Raw genomic sequence first — 21,519 nt, forward strand, 5'->3', positions numbered from 1 at the left:
AGGTGCTAGCTCCTCCGCTGTGGCTGGGCTGCTTCCAGCGGAGGATGGGACCTGCTTGCAGGCTTTTAGATCTGGTGATCGCTGAATGGAGAAGGGAAGGTAACCCAGCCTACCTAATCAAATAAACAGAGCAAGGTGGGCTTGCGGTGCTGTCCCGAGATAATGAGCTGACAGGGAAGAGGCAGGAGAGGAAAACTTTAGCAGACAGAAGGTGTCCTCAGTGAAGTGCCCCTCATGGGGGCTTTGTGCTGGAGGCTGTGGTGGTGACAGAGGTCAGCCTGGGATAACACGGGCCCATCGCTGCAGCACGGGCAAGCCCAGCTGAGTGGGGCTACTCGGGCACGTCTGGCTGGAGACACAGGCTCACCGGAGCGGAGCTGCTGCCTGCAAAGTGGCGGTGAAGCGAGACCTCTGGTCTCCGGCCTCCTGCAGATCAGATTGAAGCCCAGCGGGAGCTGGAAAGAAGCTGGAAGTTAGGCACATGGTTAAGGATCTAGCCCAGGTGACAGCCAAAGACACTGTAGGTACAGGGTCCTCAGCCTGCTTTGAAATGAACTTGGCAAGCATGGACAGGGTGATTTTTGTGAAGAAGCAGGGTGGAGAAAGCTCTTGCATTACCTACAGGGCAGCCACCGGAACTTCAGCATGGGCAGACAGCAGCAGAGCTGATGTGGGCTTGCAGGAATAGTGTCGTATCAGCTAAAGGCTTTCTCTGCGTCGCCCTGGCACGGTGGTTTGCGTAGTGTCAGCACTTCTCAGCATGTTGCCGTGTCCTCTTTGATCCTCTCTGAATAGCCTGAAGGCAGATTCACTGCGTGTAAGCAATACCTTTTATTCTGCCCGTGCAGCTGTGTTAGCCCTACCCACGGCTTTGGTGCTGGCTTTCCTGTGAACGTTAACCAATCCAAAAAACCCACAGTTACATTTGTGATTCCTCCATCCCCAACTTCTGTTGGTTCCTTGATTAATACACAAGTACTCTTAGTGTCCAGCGAATCTGGGGGTGACAAGAGGGACTGCTTTTGGTGTACCTGCCCAGCAGAAATTTTAGGAGAGTGTTACGTACCAGCAGCAAGCTCTGACTCTCGCTGATGCTTTCCCTCAAGGGCTCATCTGTGCCCAGCGTCATTCTGCAGCACGTTCTGCTGTAGCTGTCCCGCTCTTCACTTCCAGTGTGCTCTTATCAGGCCATACTGCGATAACTTAACGAGCACTTGTACTTTTTTATGCCTTTGTTTAATGACTGTGTGATGAGTCCTGTCTCACAAATTGCTGTGCCTTTCGCACACTGAAGGCCAGCTGACTTTAGAGAGCCCCTGTTCCTTTTTGCAGGGTCTCTGGGATAGATGGAAGGGCTGCACGCTGGAAAAATAATCTTTTTTCGTAATCCTGTAACAGACTAGCATAGCCTGGATTTTCTGATGAGATACACGGATAGTGCCTTCAGTGCTCTCTGCTGCTCGTGGTATTCTAGCGTTCAGGGCATGCTCAGGGTGTTTCATGTCAGGATTGTTACGGCAGTTGGTTACGGATCTAGGAGGACTCCCTGTATGGCGCTTTCCAAGTCAAGCAGATTTTCCTCATGTGAAATGGGTAGTTTTATTTTCCTCTGAGCCAACACTCCTGCCTGCTCGGAGGAGCTTTCTGGGAATACTGAGCGGCTGTTTCCATGCAACAACCAATTTTTCTTCACTGACGTGCATTCACTGTAGATTTTCTGATTGGAAGCACATGTATATAACCTTTCATTTGCATATTTCTCATCAACAGCTAAATTTCAGTACCTTCTAACTCTCTTTTGCCTTTTCTAATTTACAGATAAACTGTGTGACTTTCCCCCACCCTGACATAATGCCAGAGCAGCAGTTGCTAAAACCTTCAGAGTGGAGCTACTGTGATTATTTCTGGGTAAGTAGGCAGCCAGCCACATGGCATATTGCAGCTCCTGAGCTTCTGAAAAATGGAACAAACAGCTTGATATGTGGTACAAGGTAAAGAAGAATTTGGGCTGAAATGCAGTGCATTAGGGCAGCACCAGGGAGACTGAGGGTGCCAGTGAAGGTCAGGTGGAGACCATGTAACCAGTCTCAGATGTGGGTGATGACCAGAAGAGAGTCCAGAAAGGCATGGTCAGCTGTCAGGAGACAGCTTTGGTCAGGAAACCCGGAGGATGTAGGACAAACTACACATCTCAAAATACCTCAGCCATAAAGAGCTGTACCGCAGGAGGAGGGGTAGCGGGGACAGGGGGCTGAAAGGGTATATTATTTCAGTGTTTCCCAGAGCATGAGAGCTAGGGATGCACAAGGAAGCTGGGGGTATCACATTTAAACCAAGCAGTTAGTTAAAAACGTTGTGTTAAATTGTAAAACTCACTCCCACGGGATGTTCTGGAGGATGGATGATAGATGCCTTTTTTTAAAGGATGAGGTTTGCGAAGGACAGGCCTATTAGCAGCTCTTAAACTGAGTAGTTTTAGTGCAGCCTTCAGCACAGGAAGTCTCCAGTGGCTGATCCTGTGTGTGCCCTCTCACGCTTAGCTCCGCTTTCAGGATCCTGAATCAGATTAAAATGATACAGTAGTCCTTTGAGTGTGGACCTGATCGAAAAAAATCTTCCACTGGAAAACTGTTTTTTTGGGGGAGAGAAATACAGCCTCAGCCATGAAGACTTTATGAATTTCACATGTTTTTCAGTTACCAGTTATTGAAGTGTTTCCATTTAAAAAAAAAAAAAGTTTCACTTATGAAAAAGTGTAGCTCCTGGAGGCACAGCAGCCCTTCCCCTCATGCGTGCTCAGCGTTGGCGTGAGGACTATGGCAGTAACTTGCCATACTTGCAAATGGTCACGTTACCAAACCATCAAAGTTTTTTCAGTTTCTTCCAGCCTTCTGATCCCAACAAGCAGTAAATCACAAATGGTGTATAGGATTATTTTTTGCATGTCTTACAGAAGTTGCTGCCCTGCTTCGTACTGAAATGGTTCTTTCCATTTATGCTTGGCCACTGCTTGGTTCCTTGGGTTCAGTCATATCTCGCTGTCAGTGAATCATAGAATCGTAGAATCATTAAGGTTGGAAAAGACCTCTCGGATCATCAAGTCCAACCACCAGCCCAACACCCCCAGGCCTCCTAAGCCATGTCCTGAGGTGCCACATCTACACATTGCTTGACCCCCCCCAGGGACGGTGACTCCCCCACCTCTCTGGGCAGCCTGTGCCAGGGCCTGACCACTCTCTCAGTGAAGACATTTTTCCTAATCTCCAGTCTAAGCCTCCCCTGATGCAGCTTGAGGCCATAACTCCACTTAAAGCCGCCTTTCTTCTGCAAACTTTTATCCTCCCATAGGTCCTCACCCAGGACTTCTCTCTTGTTCAGCCTTGGTCTGCCCATGACTCCCCTCCTTCTTTGATCAACTCCACTCCTCCTGTTGTCCCGGGCTGGTAGTGCCCAGCTGCCTGGTGCCTGGCATGGTGTCCTACCAGTCTCCTGCTTTGACTGATGTGGCATTTCCCTCTGGGCAACTAGGCAGTACCGAGGGTATTGGAGCAAAACCTACAGTCCTTAGGGAAGTGTTCTCCGGGCCTGTTTGTTGTAAGAGGGTCAGAAATGAAATTCTGAAACAAGGGAAAGGAGAGAGAGGAGAGGGAGAAAAGAGACAGCAGAGAGAAGACTGTTGGTCCTCATAGCAACCCTGAAGTCAGTGAAGCAAGAGGTGAAAAGGGCTAAGTAGGAGACAGTGAAAGGTGGGAGTATGTCAGGAATCTATTGAGCAAGTTGCTGGTTGACCCTGCTTCACAGCAGATCTGTGCAGACTGGCTGCATTTTTCTAAGCGCAAATCAGGGTTGAACTGTTACAGTCTGTTAAAGGTCACTTAGGGCTACGTTACCCCTGGAAGGAGCAGCAGTGTCCTCCCCTCTGCCCCAAGCATTGCCTTGTACTGGCCTCAGCATCCCTGGCTCTCTTTGCAGGGCTGAGCTGGCCCGAGCCAGCCCAGGGGCGTTATCGGGTGTGAAAGGCCGTGGGCAGAGGGGAGGCAAGACTGCTGCATAGGCCCCAACATAGCTTTATGCTAGCTAAAGATAACTGTAACACTTCTCTTTTTTTTTTTTTTTTTTTGAATTAAAAAAAAGGAGTAAGAGTAGGGGGAAAGAAAAAGTGTTGGGCTATTCCTCTGAGAGGGGCTGAGGTGCTGTGACCATCAGCTGTTATCAAAGGAGGGCACCTGGAACACCGTCGCAGCCTGTTGCTTGGATGGCTTGGGCAGCTGCTGCTGGAAACTGTGTGCCGGTGGTTTCAATACCCAAATCTTTTTCTTTAACTTCCTTTTTCTTTCCAGGCTGACAAGAAGGATTCACAAGGGAACAATACAGTGTCTGGATTTGAAATTCTTCTTCAAAAGCAACTTAAAGGGAAACAAATGCAGAAAGAAATGGCAGAGTTCATTCGAGAAAGGTAATTAGCACTTTGCTATCAAATTAACTGTTTATGGCATTTTTTTTTCCTGACTTAGATATTCCTTCAGTACATTAATGACGTAGCATAAACTGTGTAAAAGATATGTGTTGTGGTTTAGCCCCAGTCAGCAACCAAGCCCCACGCAGCCGCTCGCTCACTCCCCCCTGGTGGGACGGGGGAGAGAATTGGAAGAGTAAAAGTGAGGGTTGAGATAAAGACAGTTTAATAGTAAAAGCAAAAGTTGCACGCGGAAGCAAAGCAAAACAAGGAATTCATTCACTCCTTCCCACGGGCAGGCAGGCGCTCAGCCATCCCCAGGAGAGCCGGGCTCCATCACGCCTAACGGTGACTTGGGAAGGGAAACGCATCACTCCAAACGTCCCTCCTTCCTCCTTCTTCCCCAGCTTTATATCCTGAGCGTGGCGTCGTATGGTACGGGATATCCCGTGGGTCACTTTGGGTCAGCTGTCCCGGCTGTGCCCCCTCCCAGCTTCTTGTGCAGAGCACGGGGAGCTGAAAAAGGCCTTGACCAGTGTAAGCGCTACTTAGCAACAACTAAAACGTCTCCACATTATCACCGCTGTTTGCAGCAATATTCCAAAACACAGCCCCATACTAGCTACTACAAAGAAATTTAACTCTATCCCAGCTGAAACCAGGACAATATGCTACCAATTCTTAAAGAACATTTACTATTTCTTTAACATCCACTCACATGCTCCAGCCTTCCCCAGCACTCACTCGTCTCTCCTCCTGTGCCCGTCTCAGTCGTATTGCACACAAGCTGTCTATTCAGATAGAGGGAACTAAGAGGGTTTTAGGCTCCAGATGCAAGGGAAAAATGTGGATATGGAAAAAACAGATCAGAGATGATAATTAGAAAGGAAATATTTTGCCTGAAAAACAGAGAAGCAGTTTGTTGACATGGAGCATAGGCACAGTTTCCCAGGGGAAGATGTAAAGAGGCATCGCTTGCAGCTTAAGCTGGTTGTGGAGCTAAATTACACGTACAGATATTTAGAGTGAACCCCAAGTCATGAAGGCAGACATCGTTACTGGAAAATGCCAGAATGCTATTAATGGTCTGTTGCTCTGCTGACATGGGAAGTGCACTGATCGCCAAACAGGCAGTCGATAGATGCTCAGTTCAATCATGTACAGGAGATGATGTGACATTGTTACTCATAAGTAATGTATTTACTACTTGAAATTACTTGTCAAGTGTCCAAGCCAGTGTAAATCACCTTGAGGATGACCCTCAAAACTTGAGAACAGCCTGTAGGGAACAAGCAGCATTTACTCCCGGGAGCAGGGCAGAACATGCTGATGGGTATCTGCTCCTGGAGACAACTGCAGCAGCTGAAGGAGGTGCTGTCCTCTGTTACTGCGTCTGTGTTGCTGCTTGCTGCTGAGCTGGCACTGCCTTCCTGCTCTGCTGCTGCGGGCACAGCGTGGCTGTGCCATGTCAGCCAACAGTGGGGAGGCAATGAACCGGGCAACAAACAGGCACCTGTGCTGGCATTTGGGGGCAGTTCGGTTGGGCAGAACTTGCAGATAGTTGCTTTCATTTGTGGTTTGTTTTCTTTCTTCCTCTTGTCTTTTTTTCAGTATCAGGCAAATGGCAGCAGCACTGAAATGCAGAGATTAGCACAGGCAATAAGGCAGTCCGATACAGGTGCAGGGTGCCCAGCATCCACGTGTGGTTCCTAATGCCTTCGACGTAAGGTGGTCTGAGAAGCATTTGCCTCTGTGATCCATGACAAAGTGTGACCAGAAGATGAAGGTAGAAGAAGGAATCAGCTGGCAAAGGAAGAATACAATTGAGAAGCAGTCTTGCTAGGCTAGAAGATGAGAAGGCAGGCAGAGTTGTGATAGCTGTGGCCAAGGAAAAGAGGAGGAAAACGGCTCCAAAAAAGTAACATATGATGAAATTTGACAGAAACAAAAGAAAGTGTTGTGCAAGAGGGAGGGAGAGTTGGTGTGAAATGAGAGAGAGCAAGGAGGGAGCAGTTCTGACACTGGGAAGAGGCATGTTCTTGCCCTCAGTAGAGGAAGAAGTAGCCATGTTACAGAAGAAAAGACAGAAAAGATTCACTGTGTGCTGGAAACAAAGAAGGTTTGGAATTGAGTGTGAAGAGAATCTAGATGGGAGTTATAAAAAGATATCTTTTTTGTCTGTTTAGAACAAATGATTCAGGATTGCTCTGTGTGGAAAAGGAGGAGGACAGGGTTGAGCTGGAGAGGTTACTCATGGAAATGAGAGCTCGGGCCATCAGGGGAACCTTTACATTCCCAGCTAAGAGAGAAGAAGTACTGATAAGATTTTCTTGATGACCATCAGGTGGCTCAGGGGATACAAGACCATATTTAATGAGAGGTTTTCATGTCCAAACGAATTCTCTCCATCTGTAGAACCAGCCTTCTGGAGGTGAGGTTCAGGCAGTTAAAAATAGCGTTAGATAGGAAGCCAGGATGAGACATGGTAACTCAATTTCTTCATCAAATAACCAACAACTGACTTAAATTTAGTGTGTCAAGTAGATAAACTAAAGCTTTTAGAGGAGCTACTTGTAAACAGCAGTCTTAGAGTGAGCAATTATGTGTTCATTCCATTCTTGTTGACAAAGGTAGGGTTATAATACAGACTTTGAATTTTAATAAGACAGACCTCAAGAAAGAGAGGAAAATAACTAGTAAATTGACTGAACTGAAAGATCAAGGACGTGAGTGTGAAAGAAGGAAAGAATTATTTAAAGTCAAAAGGGAAAATATGGTCCAGCATTTGCATTCAAGTAAGCACTCCAAAACAGCCAAGAAAACCTGCACGCTGCCCTGAATAGCATCAGTTTCTCCAAGTATAAGTACGATTTTTATTAGCAAAGGAGCACTGTTAAGCTTTTGGCCACTCGCTTTTTAATTGAGCTGGGCTGTGCTTAGAAAATTTAAAATAAATAGCAGGTTATTTACTACATGAAAAGAAACACAAGCAGGAGAACAGCTGTAGAGAGTCTGATGAAGGTCTGTCTAGCCCACTGACTTTAATCTGACCATGGCAATACTGATTGCATAAGAAGAAAAGAGCATGGAGGTCTCTGTCCTCCCAGCTTCCAGTAAGCAGAATCTGAGGATTTCCAGAGCCAGAGTTTGCCTTAAGTCTCCCATGTTCAGCAGATGCTTGTAAACATCTTCCACTGTTTGTCTAATCTGTTTGAGTCTTTTTATATTTTCAACCTGTGCAACAATTTGTAGCAGATTTCTGCAGTTTATGCACTACAGGGAAAGGAATTATGTTCCTGTTGTCATCATTTCATTGTGGCCTCCTAATCTGAAGAAATAGTGTAAAAAGACTCATAGTCACCGTCTTCACGCAGTGACAGTTGTGTAGATGTCTGTCAAATATCCTCTATCACTTTTTCCCCATGTTCCCTGTGTTGTCTTAATCTATTTAGCTCCTTTTTGCATGGTAGACACATCAGATCATCTTTGCCTCCCTTTGTAGCTGTCTTCTTCATCCATTATAACATGGCATGACTGAAACTGTTTGAGTGTGGCACACAAAGTACTTTATTTAAAAAAAAGAAGCGTAAGAGAGCAGGGAATAAACATCCAAAGAGCAACTAGAACTAATAAAGTCAAGACAGTATGGGTCAAAATGCACTTATAATCTGTAATGCTTCTGACTACACAGGGAGCGAAATTCTGAAAGTTTTCAGGCAAGTTAGTCGAAACAAGAAGCTTAGGGGTTTTCCAGTGTGAAGCTGGAGTAGCTGTGAAAGAGACACTGGGATTTCTGGAGGTAGGCTCACAAGGCTCAGGAGTCCTCGTGTACCGGTGTGTTGGCGTTTCACAGGCAGCACGATCCAGAGTTTGCTGGGTGTTTATATAGGCCGGGGCCAGGAGGCATATATTTTTTCACTCTTTGAGGTATATCTTCATCTTGGTTTCTAGCCTCTTTTGAGGTGTTCAAGGTGTTTTGGCCACAGATGATGACAGAACACCAGTGGAACAATTTATGTCTTATAATTGGGGCTCTTAAGCAATAACCGGTTCACTGTTTTATTGTTATTCGAGCTTGCCAAGGCAGTCTGCACTATTAGCAGTGCCATCCACCTGCAGTACAAGTAACACTTGAAATCCCAGAGCCTGGGCCAAAGGTGGGACTGGTGAGGACGGCTTCCATTGAAGCCAGTGGCCTTGCAGCTAGGGTGCCACACTTAGGACAGGCACTGATGGCAGCCTAAATAGCGTGTCTTATGTGTGATTGTGAAAATCATGAGGCTTCCTTTTGTCTTGTTGTATTCAATACTCTCCCAGCTACAGCAGTATCAAGAACTTCACAGGGTTTTCAACTCATCATTTTTACAGCACACCTTTATGATGGAAGACCTGTTATTCCTCTGTTCATGAGATGACGGACAGAGACACAGGTTCTGTGTGGGACTGTCTGTATGGGCAGCTCAGAACAGCCAGCAGATCAGATAGCACCTTTGCACACCTGCCATCCACAAGTAAATCACTCAAAGGCATCCTTAAGCCAAAACCCAGGAGGAATAAAGTTGCGCGGTGAAGGTTGTAGGCTAAAGCTTTGGTTGGGAACTCCTAGTAAATAAGGCAGAAGCAGTGAGCCCTGGCTTTGGGCTGGATACTTAGGTATTTATCTCAGCTACATTTAGACATTTGCATCTTCATTATAGCTGACCTATGCTGCTCCCTTTCCAGTCGTAGAAACTGTCGCTTCTGAGACAAGATTAGTCTCATCCTAAAGTAGGCATTTAGAGGAGGTCAGGTGAAATGTGCCTGGATAAAGCCCTTTTCATAGCGAGGACCTAACCACAGTGTAGCCTTTGGTGCTGGGCAGCTGTGTGTGTTGGTCTCGCTACAGCAGGCGTGGGGAGCTGGGTGGTCTTGTTCTCCCAGGAAGTGGGGAAGAGGACCCCCACATGCTGGGCGAGGTCTGTAGTTCTAGTGTGCCATACTGAGCTGGGTTTCACCTTGGGCCTCAGCCAGCTGCACCCCACGGAGTGACATCCAGAGCATATTTTCAGCAGCCCAGAACATCAAACCCCTCTTAGTTGTCTCAAGGAACCCCTTTTGTCTCGAACGTGCCACACGTAACAGCGCCTGCTCAATAAGCTACCGCCAACAGGCACGCCAAGAGTATCCCACCTCTGCCTTCTCGCTGGAAGGAGATGGATTTCCAGCCAGGTTTCTCCTCTGCTTGTACATAGTTAGCACAGACTCAGGACTTGCTCCACCTGGATGCCACTCAGCTCTCTCTGGGAGTTGGTTTGAAAACCAGTGAATAGCTGGTTGTTTGTCCTAGTTGGGGTCACATATACCTTGCAAAGGTTTCACTAGGAGAAGAACTCGGGAGCTGGAGGCGGGTTTCAGGCATGATCCATGTCATCTCTGAACCAGCAGCTGCTCCTTCCCTCCCTGCTGTGCAATCAGCATTTACCCTCATCTCCTCGCTCAACAGCCACACTTGTTCTTCTCCCCGCAGCCACTGCTGTAGTGGTTGTGTGCCAACAGCTTCCCCTTGTGCACCCCTGCCGCTGGCAGGCTCGGGTCCTGTTTCTGCTGTGGTGCTGCTGAGTGAACAGAGAGAAGGACAGGGCAGCGGGTGGGGCGGGTGAAGGGCAGGGGCTGCACCGCCGTGTGCTGGTGACAGAAGCCCCTGCCACACCTTCACCAGCTTCGTTGTCTGTAACAGGGGCAGGAAGCACTTGTGTTCCTGAGGAAGGTGCATTCCAGCACCCCAAACCTCATTTGGATTTCTCCTGTATCGCTGCACTCCTTCATCTTCACTTCGAGGATGTGCGACCTCACGTTTAGCAGCAATCTGAAACTCATGCCTCTCAAGGGAGCCCAGTTTTGCAGACACTCTGTGTTGCACAGTAGAAACACTTTGTCCTTGTTATTTGCTCTCCAGAACTGTAGCTTTTTCTTCTAATTTTGTTGCACATGCTATTCTCCATATATCCCTGCTCTTGCCATTGCATTTTTAGCATATGGAGGGGAGAGATGGATCCTGAAACTGGCACTGCCAAGCCCTGGAAACTGAAAGGAAAAATTCTGTGGCAAGATCTGTTAAAATGCAGAGAATTTCTTTAAATTATGTGTGTGGGTTTCTGCCTAAAAGCTTACTTGCTGCTGTCTTTTTATTTTCTCTCTGTGTGTGTGTATGTGTGTGTAGGATAAAGATTGAGGAGGAATATGCTAAGAACCTGTCCAAACTGTCTCAGAATTCCTTGGCTGCTCAGGAAGAAGGGTAAGTGTTTCTCTGTGACTTTTGCAGAAGACAAGAATTTTAACATAAAAGGCATTCCTCCCACACAGGTACATGTATTTTTCCTGAGTTCTCCCATTGAGTAGAGGTTTATTTAGCTTGGCGTCCTGGGTGTGTTGAGGAAGCTAGAATTGCTTTGGAATATTTTTCTTCTGAAGATGGTAAGTTTTTAGGAATATCTGCATAAAACCTTGCAATTCCAAGAACGTGTTTATGCTACCCTTGCTCTAGCCAGCACTAGTTCCTTTGGGGATTAGCATGTAGAAGCACTAAATTACTTTGAATATGGAAGAATATACAGAATATGTGCACTGCTGATAGTAGATGCGTACGGTCAGGCCAGTAGCATTGGAGCAGTGCAGTCAGAGGGAGGAAGAAGTCATCTCTCCTCATCTTGGGTCTAGCCCTCCAAGAAAAGCAGCAGGTTGTCCCTTATTTACAGCATGTTCACACTTTGGAAGTTATTAAGAAGGTATTGGGCAATGCACCTCAGAGCAGATTGCAGTTCTTTGGTACTAATGAAAAGACACCACTCCTAAAGGATTAGAATTTGTTAGCTTTACCTGTTCCAACACAAACCCTCTAAGCACTGAAAGCCAAGGTTGGAGATGACCGTCCTCACCCTAGTTGTGACACAGTATGTTTCTCCTGGTAGTGAAGCACCACAACATGTTCACTCAGCTTCCAGTAGGCAAGGACAGAAATTGCAAGAGGCTAACTAGGCTGTTACTTCTCTAGGCACCTACATTGGTGGTGGTTTCTGTTCTTCTTTCCCCTTTAGGGGTGGGTGTTAACCTGCTCCTAGTAAAGCTAAACCAGCTTTCTTCCACATCCTCCTCCCACTTTCTCCTACCCCCAACAGGAGAAGCAGGAATGCCTGAAAAAATGAAGGGGAAGGAAACTGGAGGAAAGTAGATGAAAAGAGAGGGGATGAGGACTGAAGCGTAAATGTTGAAGTAGGGAACTGGAGGGGACACGGAGCAGAGTGCAGGGAGCTAGGAGCACTGCTCGGTGGTGCTCTGCCTGGAGAGGTGGCAAGAGGAGGGTATGAAAGGTGCTGTGGTGGCCAAAATGGCTAGGACCAGGAAGAGGCTAATGAGAAGATCCTGGTTATTTGTGAGGCCCAGGAAAGGGAAGAATCCATTTAAAAAAGCAAGGGAGGAAGAGCAGTCCACAGGAGGATTTGAAGGAGCCAAAAGTAGGACTGCAGCCTAACACACTTGCCAGGGCCTTCCTCTCATTTCTCAGAAGGTGTGAATTGGGGAACCCCACGAACTGCTCTGTGAACACACCAGGTACCACCGCTGGTTTAATTCTCCACAGAGCATTTTCCAGCTTTGCTGTCCAGCTGTCTGTGGAATTGACAAAGGCATGGGCTGTCCCTCCAGGGTCCTCTGCCCTCCTCTAGTGGTAAGAAGACCCATCATCATGTACCTGAGTGGGACACAAGAGTGACGAGATGGGACTGATTTGTGGTATCGGGATGGTTCTGTCCAAGTTTCTGTGAATGCAGTGCTGCACCTACACAGGAGATGATACAATCCCTGGTCATTTCAGTCATTGTGGTTGGACATCCAACCACAAAGATGCAGAAGATGCTATGGTTAGCAGACTGAAATGCCTTCTTTACTTAAATAGGTCAGATAAAATAGTACCAGTGAGAACTGGACAGTGGGAGGGGACCTCAGGGTGGGACTAGGAAGGAGAAGAGTTGGGAGCACTTATGTAGGTGAAGCCATCTCAGGTTGTTCAGCTGTGATGAACACCATACTTGAGGACTCAACTCATTGGAGCAACATCAGAGATTACAGGTCAGTAATTTGAAATTGCAGATGACAGGCAATTTTTCAGGCTACCAGGAAGAGACAAATATGACCGTTTTTGAAAAGGGGGTGGGGGAGAGAGAGAAGGAGCTGGGCAGTTGTAGATCAGTCAGCTTTATATAACCTGTGCAAAGCGGAAGAATAAGCCATCAAGCTTTCTAGAAGCACTCAGCGGAAAACTAAGCTGATGAGCAATTATTGTGGATGCATATAGAACAATGTCAGACCGACCCAAATTCCTCCAGTGAAGTGAGCATCAGAGCTCTTATGTGCAGCTTTTTGCAATGGGAGATTCTTGTAGGCAGGCAAGAGAAACATGGCCTAAATAAAGCCTAAGGTACAAAACTAGGTAAGAAATCATACCTGCTACTTACAAAAAGTGCAGAAAGTAGCTATGGAGCGAGATCCCGTAAGGTTTGTTCCAGGTCCAGATTTTTTTCAGTGTTTTTGTTAATGACTTATGATAGAATAAATAATGGGCTTACTGTAATCAGAGATTAGAGAAGGCTAGGAGAGGTGGTGTGTATGATTCGAAGAGAAGATGGCAATTCAAAATTATTTTGTTAAACTAGAGAAGTGAACTGAAAAAAATTAAGATGCATTTCAATGAGGACAAAGTACCACGTTTTATACTTTCACAGGATGTGAAAGATACAGTTACATAACAGTCTGTGGGAGAAGGATCTGGCTATAGTGAATCACAAGCTTATTCATCAACAACTTAACGCTGTTGTCTAAAAAAGCAGTCATACCGAGATATGGAGAAGAAAGTATCTGATACAAAATAATGTTACCAGTTTAGCAACTGAAAGACCTCTGCAGAAAGACTATGTAGTTTTAGTTATGACTCAGTAAGAGGAAGCTAGATTGTTGGAGAGGGTCTAGAGGAGCGTACCTAAACTGCCATCATCTAGAAAATAATTTGTCTGAATGAAAAAGAAGGTGGAGAAAAGACATGGTGATTTTCAAATACTGAAAGGCTTCTCTGAGGAGAAGTAGAATAATCAGTTCACCAAAGGTAGGGGGTAAAGTAGAAGAGACAATGGGAAAACAGCATTGGTGAAGATTTATTTTAAGGATTAGAAAAGAAAAACATTGTTTTGGTAAGGATAAGAAATGGAAATATCTTGCTTATGGAGACTGTGTCAATTCTGCAACTGGAGATCATTATAAGCAGTGTTTTCAAAGATTCACTATGTACAATGCAATGTAATTCAGCCCTGGTCACAGGGGTTGGTTATCTTCCCAGATTTCTGCTATCCCATTTCCGTGTTTCTGCTGGGCATGATACGTTGCAAAGTGTTGTGCCTTATCTGTGTGACACCATCTGACAGGTCTCGCTTGGAGGGTGTGCAGAAGACGGGGCATTGATCACTGTTGCTCTCGGTTCTTTCAGCACACTAGGAGAGGCTTGGGCTCAGCTAAAGAAGAGTCTAGCTGATGAAGCAGAGGTTCATCTCAAATTTTCTTCTAAGGTAAATAGTTCTTTCTTTTGCAAAGATTTTTGCCCTGTAACTGATGTGGATCTTCCTTCAGTGCATATGGTACAAATTTAGAAGGATTAATGACCTGGTGAACAAGCTTACTGAAACCCTGTCCATTCTTCCTGCCAAAATCATAGTTTATTTAATGTACCTGATGAATAAGTTAAAACACATCTAGCCCTAATTTTTCATAAGAAAAAAAGAAAACTGATTGTAGAGGTTATTCACCTAGATGCTTTAAGTTCCAGCCTCTTTAAGTAAATTCACGTAGAGCTTGTACAGAAAGAGATAAAAAAATAATATTTGGCTTCTCAACAAGAACCTACCGTATCTGTCTGAAACGAAGAGAACCAGGACTCTGACTTCTTCATATCGTTAGCCTTTCTGAAAAGTGCGCTGGGAATTTCGTGTTATTTTTGGATCTTCTCTCAAGTGGTGCCAACAGAGGTTTCTTTGTACAAATTATGGTGTTTATCTGGTTTTTTCCACCACATGTGACATACTCTTGCACCCTGTTACATTATGTTAACCTCTGTGGGTGATCGAGTTCAATACAGTGGCAGATATCTCAGCACAATAGCCATGTTCTGGAGGAAAATTATACCTCTGAACTGTTTGTAAGCGATTATGCAGAGGTTACTCAGGCAACCAGCCGCTGCCTTGGTAACCCACTGCTCTGTTCAAACTTCTACTTCAGGGCTGTAATTAGTGAAATACTTTTTGCTCCCCCTTGTTTTCCTGTATTGTTTTCGAAGAGGAAGAAATGCACCCGGAGTGGTGTTTGCAGGCAGGCAGGCAGTGCATAGGGACTCTCTCATTATTTTACTTTTCCTTAAGCCCTGCACAGAAACTCCTGTATCATCCGCTGAACTCTCCCCGCTGTTCCCATACCTGCTTTGGGAGTTCCTAGTTCTGGCTTTCTTTTAGTAAAAGAATATGCTTTTAAATGTATTGATTATTCCTATTACTTTCAGAGAAGTTATTCTTAGAAGTATTTCTATTCCTCATTGATAGCCAAATGAAATCAGGCGGTGCTGGCACAAGCAGCCAGTAGAGCACAGAGCACACAAAGGGGGTTCAAACATAAACACCAGCCATGAAGACACTGAACAGCTCCCGTGACAGTCCTCCATGGCACTGTTGCATGGGGGGTCATGAGCATCTGACACTACGATTAACCCTATGCCTGTGTTTTCCTGCCTAAGTCTCTACCGTACTGGTACGGAGACACAGGGTCTCTGTCCTATACCTGATAACTTGTTTTAGTAAACTCCTTGACGTTTCAAGTTCTCTGTCCCATCTCACCCATTCAGTGATGGGTAAGTGGCAGAGTTGTATGTATACACTGGTGCTTTAAATCTCTTCACCTTAGGAAAGTAGTTTATGGATTTTTTCATCTGTTGCATGCATTTGAAATTCTTTTAGCAAGATCTTCTAGTAAAAAAATAAAGGAAAAAACAATAACTATTGCAACTATAGTGCAACACTTAAAAGCCTGCGTCATTCACATGTAAGTCTATTTTGATAGCTTATGGTTCCTCTTGCAACATGGAAGTTCAAGCAGGATAATGATGCTAGAGGAAAGATGACTGCCTTCACTGAGAAGTCTGCCTTTTTGATTCCCAGAAATGCAAAACTGGAGAAAGCAGTTGCCTCGTTGGCATTTTGAGCGTCCTGGTGCTGCGTTTCCCGTCTTCATGAGCATCTCAGAATTTCTCGTCCCCTTATAAACCATGTGAAATAAACAAATATCTTTACTTTCTACTAGGCAAGTAGAGCTACTAGTGGAATGCCCTCCTGTCCCTGTCCCTGGGGATTTCACAGCAATGCCTCTTATGTCAGATGAGTCACATTGCCGCCTCTTCCACTGAGGATGATTGATTCCTGTTGGGTCATTTACCCAGGTTAATCCATTTATTAATGGAGCAGTCTGAAGAGCATGCAGACTGCTCAGCTACTTCAAACTCAGTTGGACACAGACATCTCTATCAATTATAGTATGTTGCATCTGGTGTTCATTGAAGCCATCCTGAACTTCTCTCTGTTCCAGTTCTTCTTTCATTGCACATTGACAATGGTCCCAGCACAGCTCTCTCCTTGTACCCCTCTTCTTGAGAGGGCTTGTGTAACCGTGCTGGACCACAGAGTTGTGAACACGGCTTTATTAGCTTGCCTGGGGACATCCTGATGAGACTGCCATAAAAATATTGTCCAGAATTTTCTAGTCCAGCCTCCCAGCCAGAGCAGGACTATCACCCACAGTGGATCAAGTCAGCTACATCTTTGCCTCGCAGAGTCTTGAATACCTCTAAGGACAGAGATTTCATAACCTCTCTGGTCAGCCTGTTCCAGTGCCCAGCTACCATTCTGGTGATTTTTTTTTTTTTAAAAATTACATTCAACCTGAACCTCCCAAAGTTGAATTGCCTGTTGTGACATGGCCTGGCCCTACTAAGAAGAATTTGGTTCTGTCACCCTTGCAGCTGACCGTCAGATAGCTGTAGTGCATAGTAGATCACTGTTGTGCCAGACTTCTTCTGCCTAAATAAGCTCTGCCTTAGGCTTGCTTAACCTCTCTAGGATGTGTGCTGTAGGGCCTTGGCTGGCTTTGTAGCCTCTCTCCATTAAAAGGCTGTACTGAGCTTGAATGAGCTTTCCTTCTCCATTAAAATAACACTGAAGAAAGGCCAAAAATACTTGCTTTCAGGGGGTGTTTGATACTGCTCCACTGTGGGCCACGTTAGGGGATTATGGACCCAACTCACCATTGCATTGGTGGAGTCCAACACCCTGCAGGAGGGGCTTAGGAAAGAGGTATTTGGTTGCTTCTGGGGAGGTGAAATGTCTGTACCCCTTCAGAGTACATTTCCTGGATGTCAAAACTGTATCAAAAGGGCAAAGAGCAATAGGCAACAAACTCTGTCAGAGCTGAGTATTACCAACTGTCAAGTCCTGCTTGTAGATCAGTCACATGTGCAGTCTTGATGGATCTGTCCTGAGTTCACTTCCGTGGTTTCTTCCCACTACTTACAGAGTTTCAGCTGCGTACTCGGACTTCTCTTTAGGCTCCCTTATTCCTGACAGAAATAAATAAAATATACCCTTATTGGATCTTTTTCCACTGTACAAGAAACACAGACGTGTCACCACAGTCCACTGACTCACCTTACTGCAGTCAGGGGTAGCAGCTTTCGCTTGTGTACTTTGTTTTTTTAAGCAAGTGGTATCAGTTAGGCCAGAGTCAGAGTACCTCAAGTAGTGCTCTGGACATTGCCTCCAGTTGGATCTTACGTGTAAGAAGAGAGGTATGATTTAATGGAGAGAGAGGAAACCAAGATTTCTGTCCTTTTGCTCCCTCCAGTAAATATTCCTTTAACAGAGCTGTCCTGTGAAGAGCTGAGTTTTGCAGAGCGGAGCTCTCTGGGAAGAGAAATGTTGCTGTTTGACATTGCCTTTGGCTGCAGCGCATGTATTATGTATTGTTTCCTCTCTGTCCTGAGCTCCACTCAGCAGAAGAGCCAGGAATTACTGCCTGGCTCCTCATCGTCATTTCTTCCTTTGTTTTCATTGCCAGCTTCAGAGCGAGGTAGAGAAGCCCCTGCTCAACTTCAGAGAGAACTTTAAGAAAGACATGAAGAAGTGTGACCATCATATTGCAGACTTACGGAAGCATCTGGCCAGCCGCTACACAGCAGTGGAAAAGGTGGGAGCAGAGAACAAACCGGAGAGTTCATGAGATACTGCTGCTTTGGACAGAAAAGCAGCTGCCCGTGAAAAGCTTCTGTTCTGCCACAAAGAAACACAAAGGTTTCTGCTGAGTGCTTTCTGCTGTTAGCTATGCTTTGCCAGGCCCCTGATGTGGCCCCTGCTTAGCTGAGATTTGGGAAACCGGAGGCTACAGGCAAGGATAACGCGTTAGCGATGAACTGGCTTTTTGTTTCATGCTCCCCTTCCCAATTTGGGACAATAGATTTCTAATACATTTGACGAAGATACTCCTAGTGTGCGTCTGGAAGTCACGTCTATTGCCCTCAAAATTTAAAAAGGCCTTGCCCTAGAACATCAGCAGGGTCAGGCCAAGGGCGCGCCTGGCTCAGTATCCTCTCATGCAGATGCCCAAGGCACGGCAGGTCACAAGCTCTTTCCCAGTTCTGTGTCCGCGCCTCACAGCAAAGATCCTCACCTGAAAAACCCAAACGTAGCATCGCCCTAGTCTTGGGGGCTGTTTTAACATGAACATCCAGTAGGCAGCTGAGGTTATGACTTAGGGAGCGTTACACTCACAGAAAGTGCTCTCTTAGCAGCAGCTGGCAGGAAACGGGATACCTGTGCCTCGGCTGCCGAGGCGCTGGTGCCACACGGTGTCCTCGTGCAATTTGCCCTGGGTGTATGTTGGAAATGAAAGTACCTGCACAGTCAGCCCAGAAGGTTGTTGGGGCTTTCATTAAAGATGAGAGCACGCATGAGAAAGTTCGCTCAGGGACAGAATTGTTGCGGGACGCAGAAGGTTATTAGACTGTATGTTTGCAGGGAAAGCATTTTTCTGCAAAACAATAAATTCTTTACAGTCATATCTGCAAAGAAGCACAGTCCTCAGTAGGGATATTGAAAAGAATGAATTAGGATAGCCTTGAGAAGAAGGAATAAAAAAAGAGAAAAGCCGTGCCTGCAGCGTGCCTGATGAAGGCGCCGCTTCTCACTGGATTGCTTTTCTGCAGCTCCCTCTTGTGACCTGCTGAACCAAGCACAGGGTCTTTAAAACTGCAAAGGGAAAAAGTTCAGGCAGTGCCTCAAGAGCGATGTCACTTGCAGGCTGCTGTGACTGTAGAAAACTGCAAGGTGTTAACAAAATATAATCATACAAATTTAGTTTTAAACACTATAACTGGGTAAAGAACAAGAGTTGCCTATTTTGTTAGTCCATGCAAAACAAGTTGGTTTTATTTTATGTATTTAGGCAACCCCAGCAAATAAGGCGACAGCATGCATATGTGGTAATAATGATGCTTCTTTGTTAAGTCAAGTCACGCTACTAATTTGCCTGTGTAGGTTCAGTAACAATACTGATAAATCAGGTTTTAAAAGCCTGGAGGGCTTTGAAGTAAAGTAATTTAAATAATCAGCTGTAACCAGGTCTCAGGTACTTGATTTCTACAGTAGAAACTGCTGTTGTTGTGAACCTGAATTAGTTTTTTTGAAATAAGTCTAAAAGTTCCTGTCGTTGGACATTCTGGTAAGTGTATACTGAATCCAAAAGGTACTTAAAAATAATTTTTGTAAAATCTTGAAAACCTTTCAACAATTTAGATCCTAGGAAAAGCAGATGGAAGAGGTGTCTTGGTGGTGCTGTTTAAAACATTTAGAAGAAGCTCCATCTCCCCTTTCTTCCAGAAACAGTGAGAAATTTGCTGAGAAACATGAAAATCTGATGATGCCTTTTGTACTGTGCCTTTCTAAGAACCTATGAGGAGTCCAGATGCTTTTGTGATTTGTGGTGGCAACTTCTGTACGGTCGTAGGCCACTTCTTTGAATACCACACGGTGTCCTAAGAACCTGAATCCCAGTTAGGACCCAGTTTTATGCAGAGTCCCTGACTTATTACTGACAAATACTTGTGTGAAGGAGTCATAGATGGCTGAAAGCAGCTGGCAGCTCTTTTCCTCTAAAATATGTGACTCTTCTTTAATTACTCCAAGGCCCGGAAAGCCTTGACAGAGAGACAGAAGGATCTGGAAATGAAAACGCAGCAGCTAGAGGTGAAGCTCAGCAACAAGACAGAAGAGGAAATCAAGAAGGCAAGACGGAAGTCCACTCAGGCAGGTGAGTACCTGTGTCTGTCAGCGGCTGGAGACGAGCGCAGCCCCACAGATGGCATCAACGAGATGGGATGCAACTGCCCATCCACCCACATGTTTCCTGGTTTTTAATTCAGTGGCTACAAAGTCAAAGTGAACTGTGCTACAAATCTGTTCGGTATTAAACCCTCTGAAGAAACAAGGTCGGTTTTTCCAAGTCAGATGTCACAAAATGATCATTTTTATAATTGGAGTAAGAACAGTAAAAGGAGGGTGAATTGTCTTTTTGCTTTGTGAAAGTGTGCTGAGATAACTGAATGTTTGTGAAACTTTCAAAGTCAGATTCAAAGAAGCTCAGCTGAGGATGTTTATTCCTTAAAATGTAGTTCCTTCCTTGGTTCTTTCCTAAATCAAAGTCACCCACAACTATGCAGGTGCCTGTTATGCTTCCTATTACTGTCTCTTTCCTTGAAAGTGAACTTTTGGGTTTTTTTCCGTTGCTACTCAGTGATTAAAGTGATTTCTGTTGAAAGGATATTGAGGATATAGTAGAGTGTTCTATACTGTACTGAGGACACAGCTACTTGATGTGGCCTATGCATGGTTTACAGAGGCTCAAACCACTTCTACCAGATCCATCAGGAGCTGTCTTTCTTGGGATCTGCAAAGCTGATACGTGCAGCTCTGTTAGTACCTTTGCTGAAAATATGTTTTAACTGGGGCTTCCGTGTTTCATCCCTTCATAGGTCCCTTTCTTGGCAGAGCGGTCCTTCGTAGTTTTGAGGCTTTTAAAGCTTCAGGACAGCCTGTCTGGGTTTTGAGGAAACTGGGCAGAGCCGTTCGCAGCATGACCATGCGTACAGACAGCTGTTTGAGGGGAAACAAAAGTTCCACGTTAGCGACGGGAGGCTCCGTGAGAGAAGCTCCTTATCCATCTCCAAATTCACAGCCTCTCTGTTCTCTTGGGTCCTCATAAATTGTTTGTAATAGATATTTACTGAACAAGCAGGGGAGAGCAGAAGGTCAGATCAGAGTGACCCAGAGCTTGGTGTGAATCTCCCCGTACCTCTCCTCCACTTTGTGCCACCGTTACACGCGTGGCAGGGGAGGACTTGCCCCGTCCCGCAGGCAGTGCTGCCCAGTGGCCCAGCCAGCGTGCCCGCGGCGTGCTGCAAGCCCACAATCAGACCAGAGAGCTCTAGACCAGAGCCCACTGGTTACTGACGCGTGGATTCGCTTTCTGCTCCCATGGGTTGTTCATGTGTTTCATGGCTTTCACGTTCCTGGCTGCAGAGTGGGTCAGACTCACCCGTGTGGGTGGACGACAGCCCCAAGTCAGATAGCTCCCAGGGAGCCTCCTGGAGCACGGGGGCCATTAGTTTGGACTTGTTGTGTCAGACCAGGCATCCCCCATCTGGGTCAGTAAGCTACTGCCAAGCTGCACGCCCTGAGTCATGGTTTCCTCACAGAGTTTGGTTGCCACCCCAAGTCTAAGTCCATGAGAGACTTCCAGGTGCGTTTACGTCTTTGCCACTTGTTTGGGCTGTGGGCTACTGCTCCTAAAGGTTGATTCATCCCCGGTTTATGCATAAAGACCTTTTTGCACCTAAAAGAACAGGATGAATTTCAGCCCTGGACTAAGGCATCAAACCATTAGGGAAAGCATAA

At 45.8% G+C, this 21,519-nt stretch overlaps 1 protein-coding gene across 2 annotated transcripts in view; it reads left to right on the forward strand.

Annotated features, from left to right (window-relative positions):
- The window catches only part of GAS7 (growth arrest specific 7), a 110,337-nt gene that overhangs the window by 74,907 nt on the left and 13,911 nt on the right, over positions 1-21,519 (forward strand). For both annotated transcript variants that reach the window (XM_064467498.1, XM_064467499.1), the window contains exons 6-11: positions 1,819-1,908; positions 4,341-4,456; positions 10,656-10,730; positions 13,968-14,046; positions 17,630-17,758; positions 19,753-19,876. In XM_064467498.1, the coding sequence (XP_064323568.1) occupies positions 1,819-1,908; positions 4,341-4,456; positions 10,656-10,730; positions 13,968-14,046; positions 17,630-17,758; positions 19,753-19,876 (613 nt within the window). The remainder of the gene's footprint in view (positions 1-1,818; positions 1,909-4,340; positions 4,457-10,655; positions 10,731-13,967; positions 14,047-17,629; positions 17,759-19,752; positions 19,877-21,519) is intronic.

This window comes from Phalacrocorax carbo, chromosome 16, assembly GCF_963921805.1.
Source record: "Phalacrocorax carbo chromosome 16, bPhaCar2.1, whole genome shotgun sequence".
Lineage (NCBI taxonomy): Eukaryota > Metazoa > Chordata > Aves > Suliformes > Phalacrocoracidae > Phalacrocorax > Phalacrocorax carbo.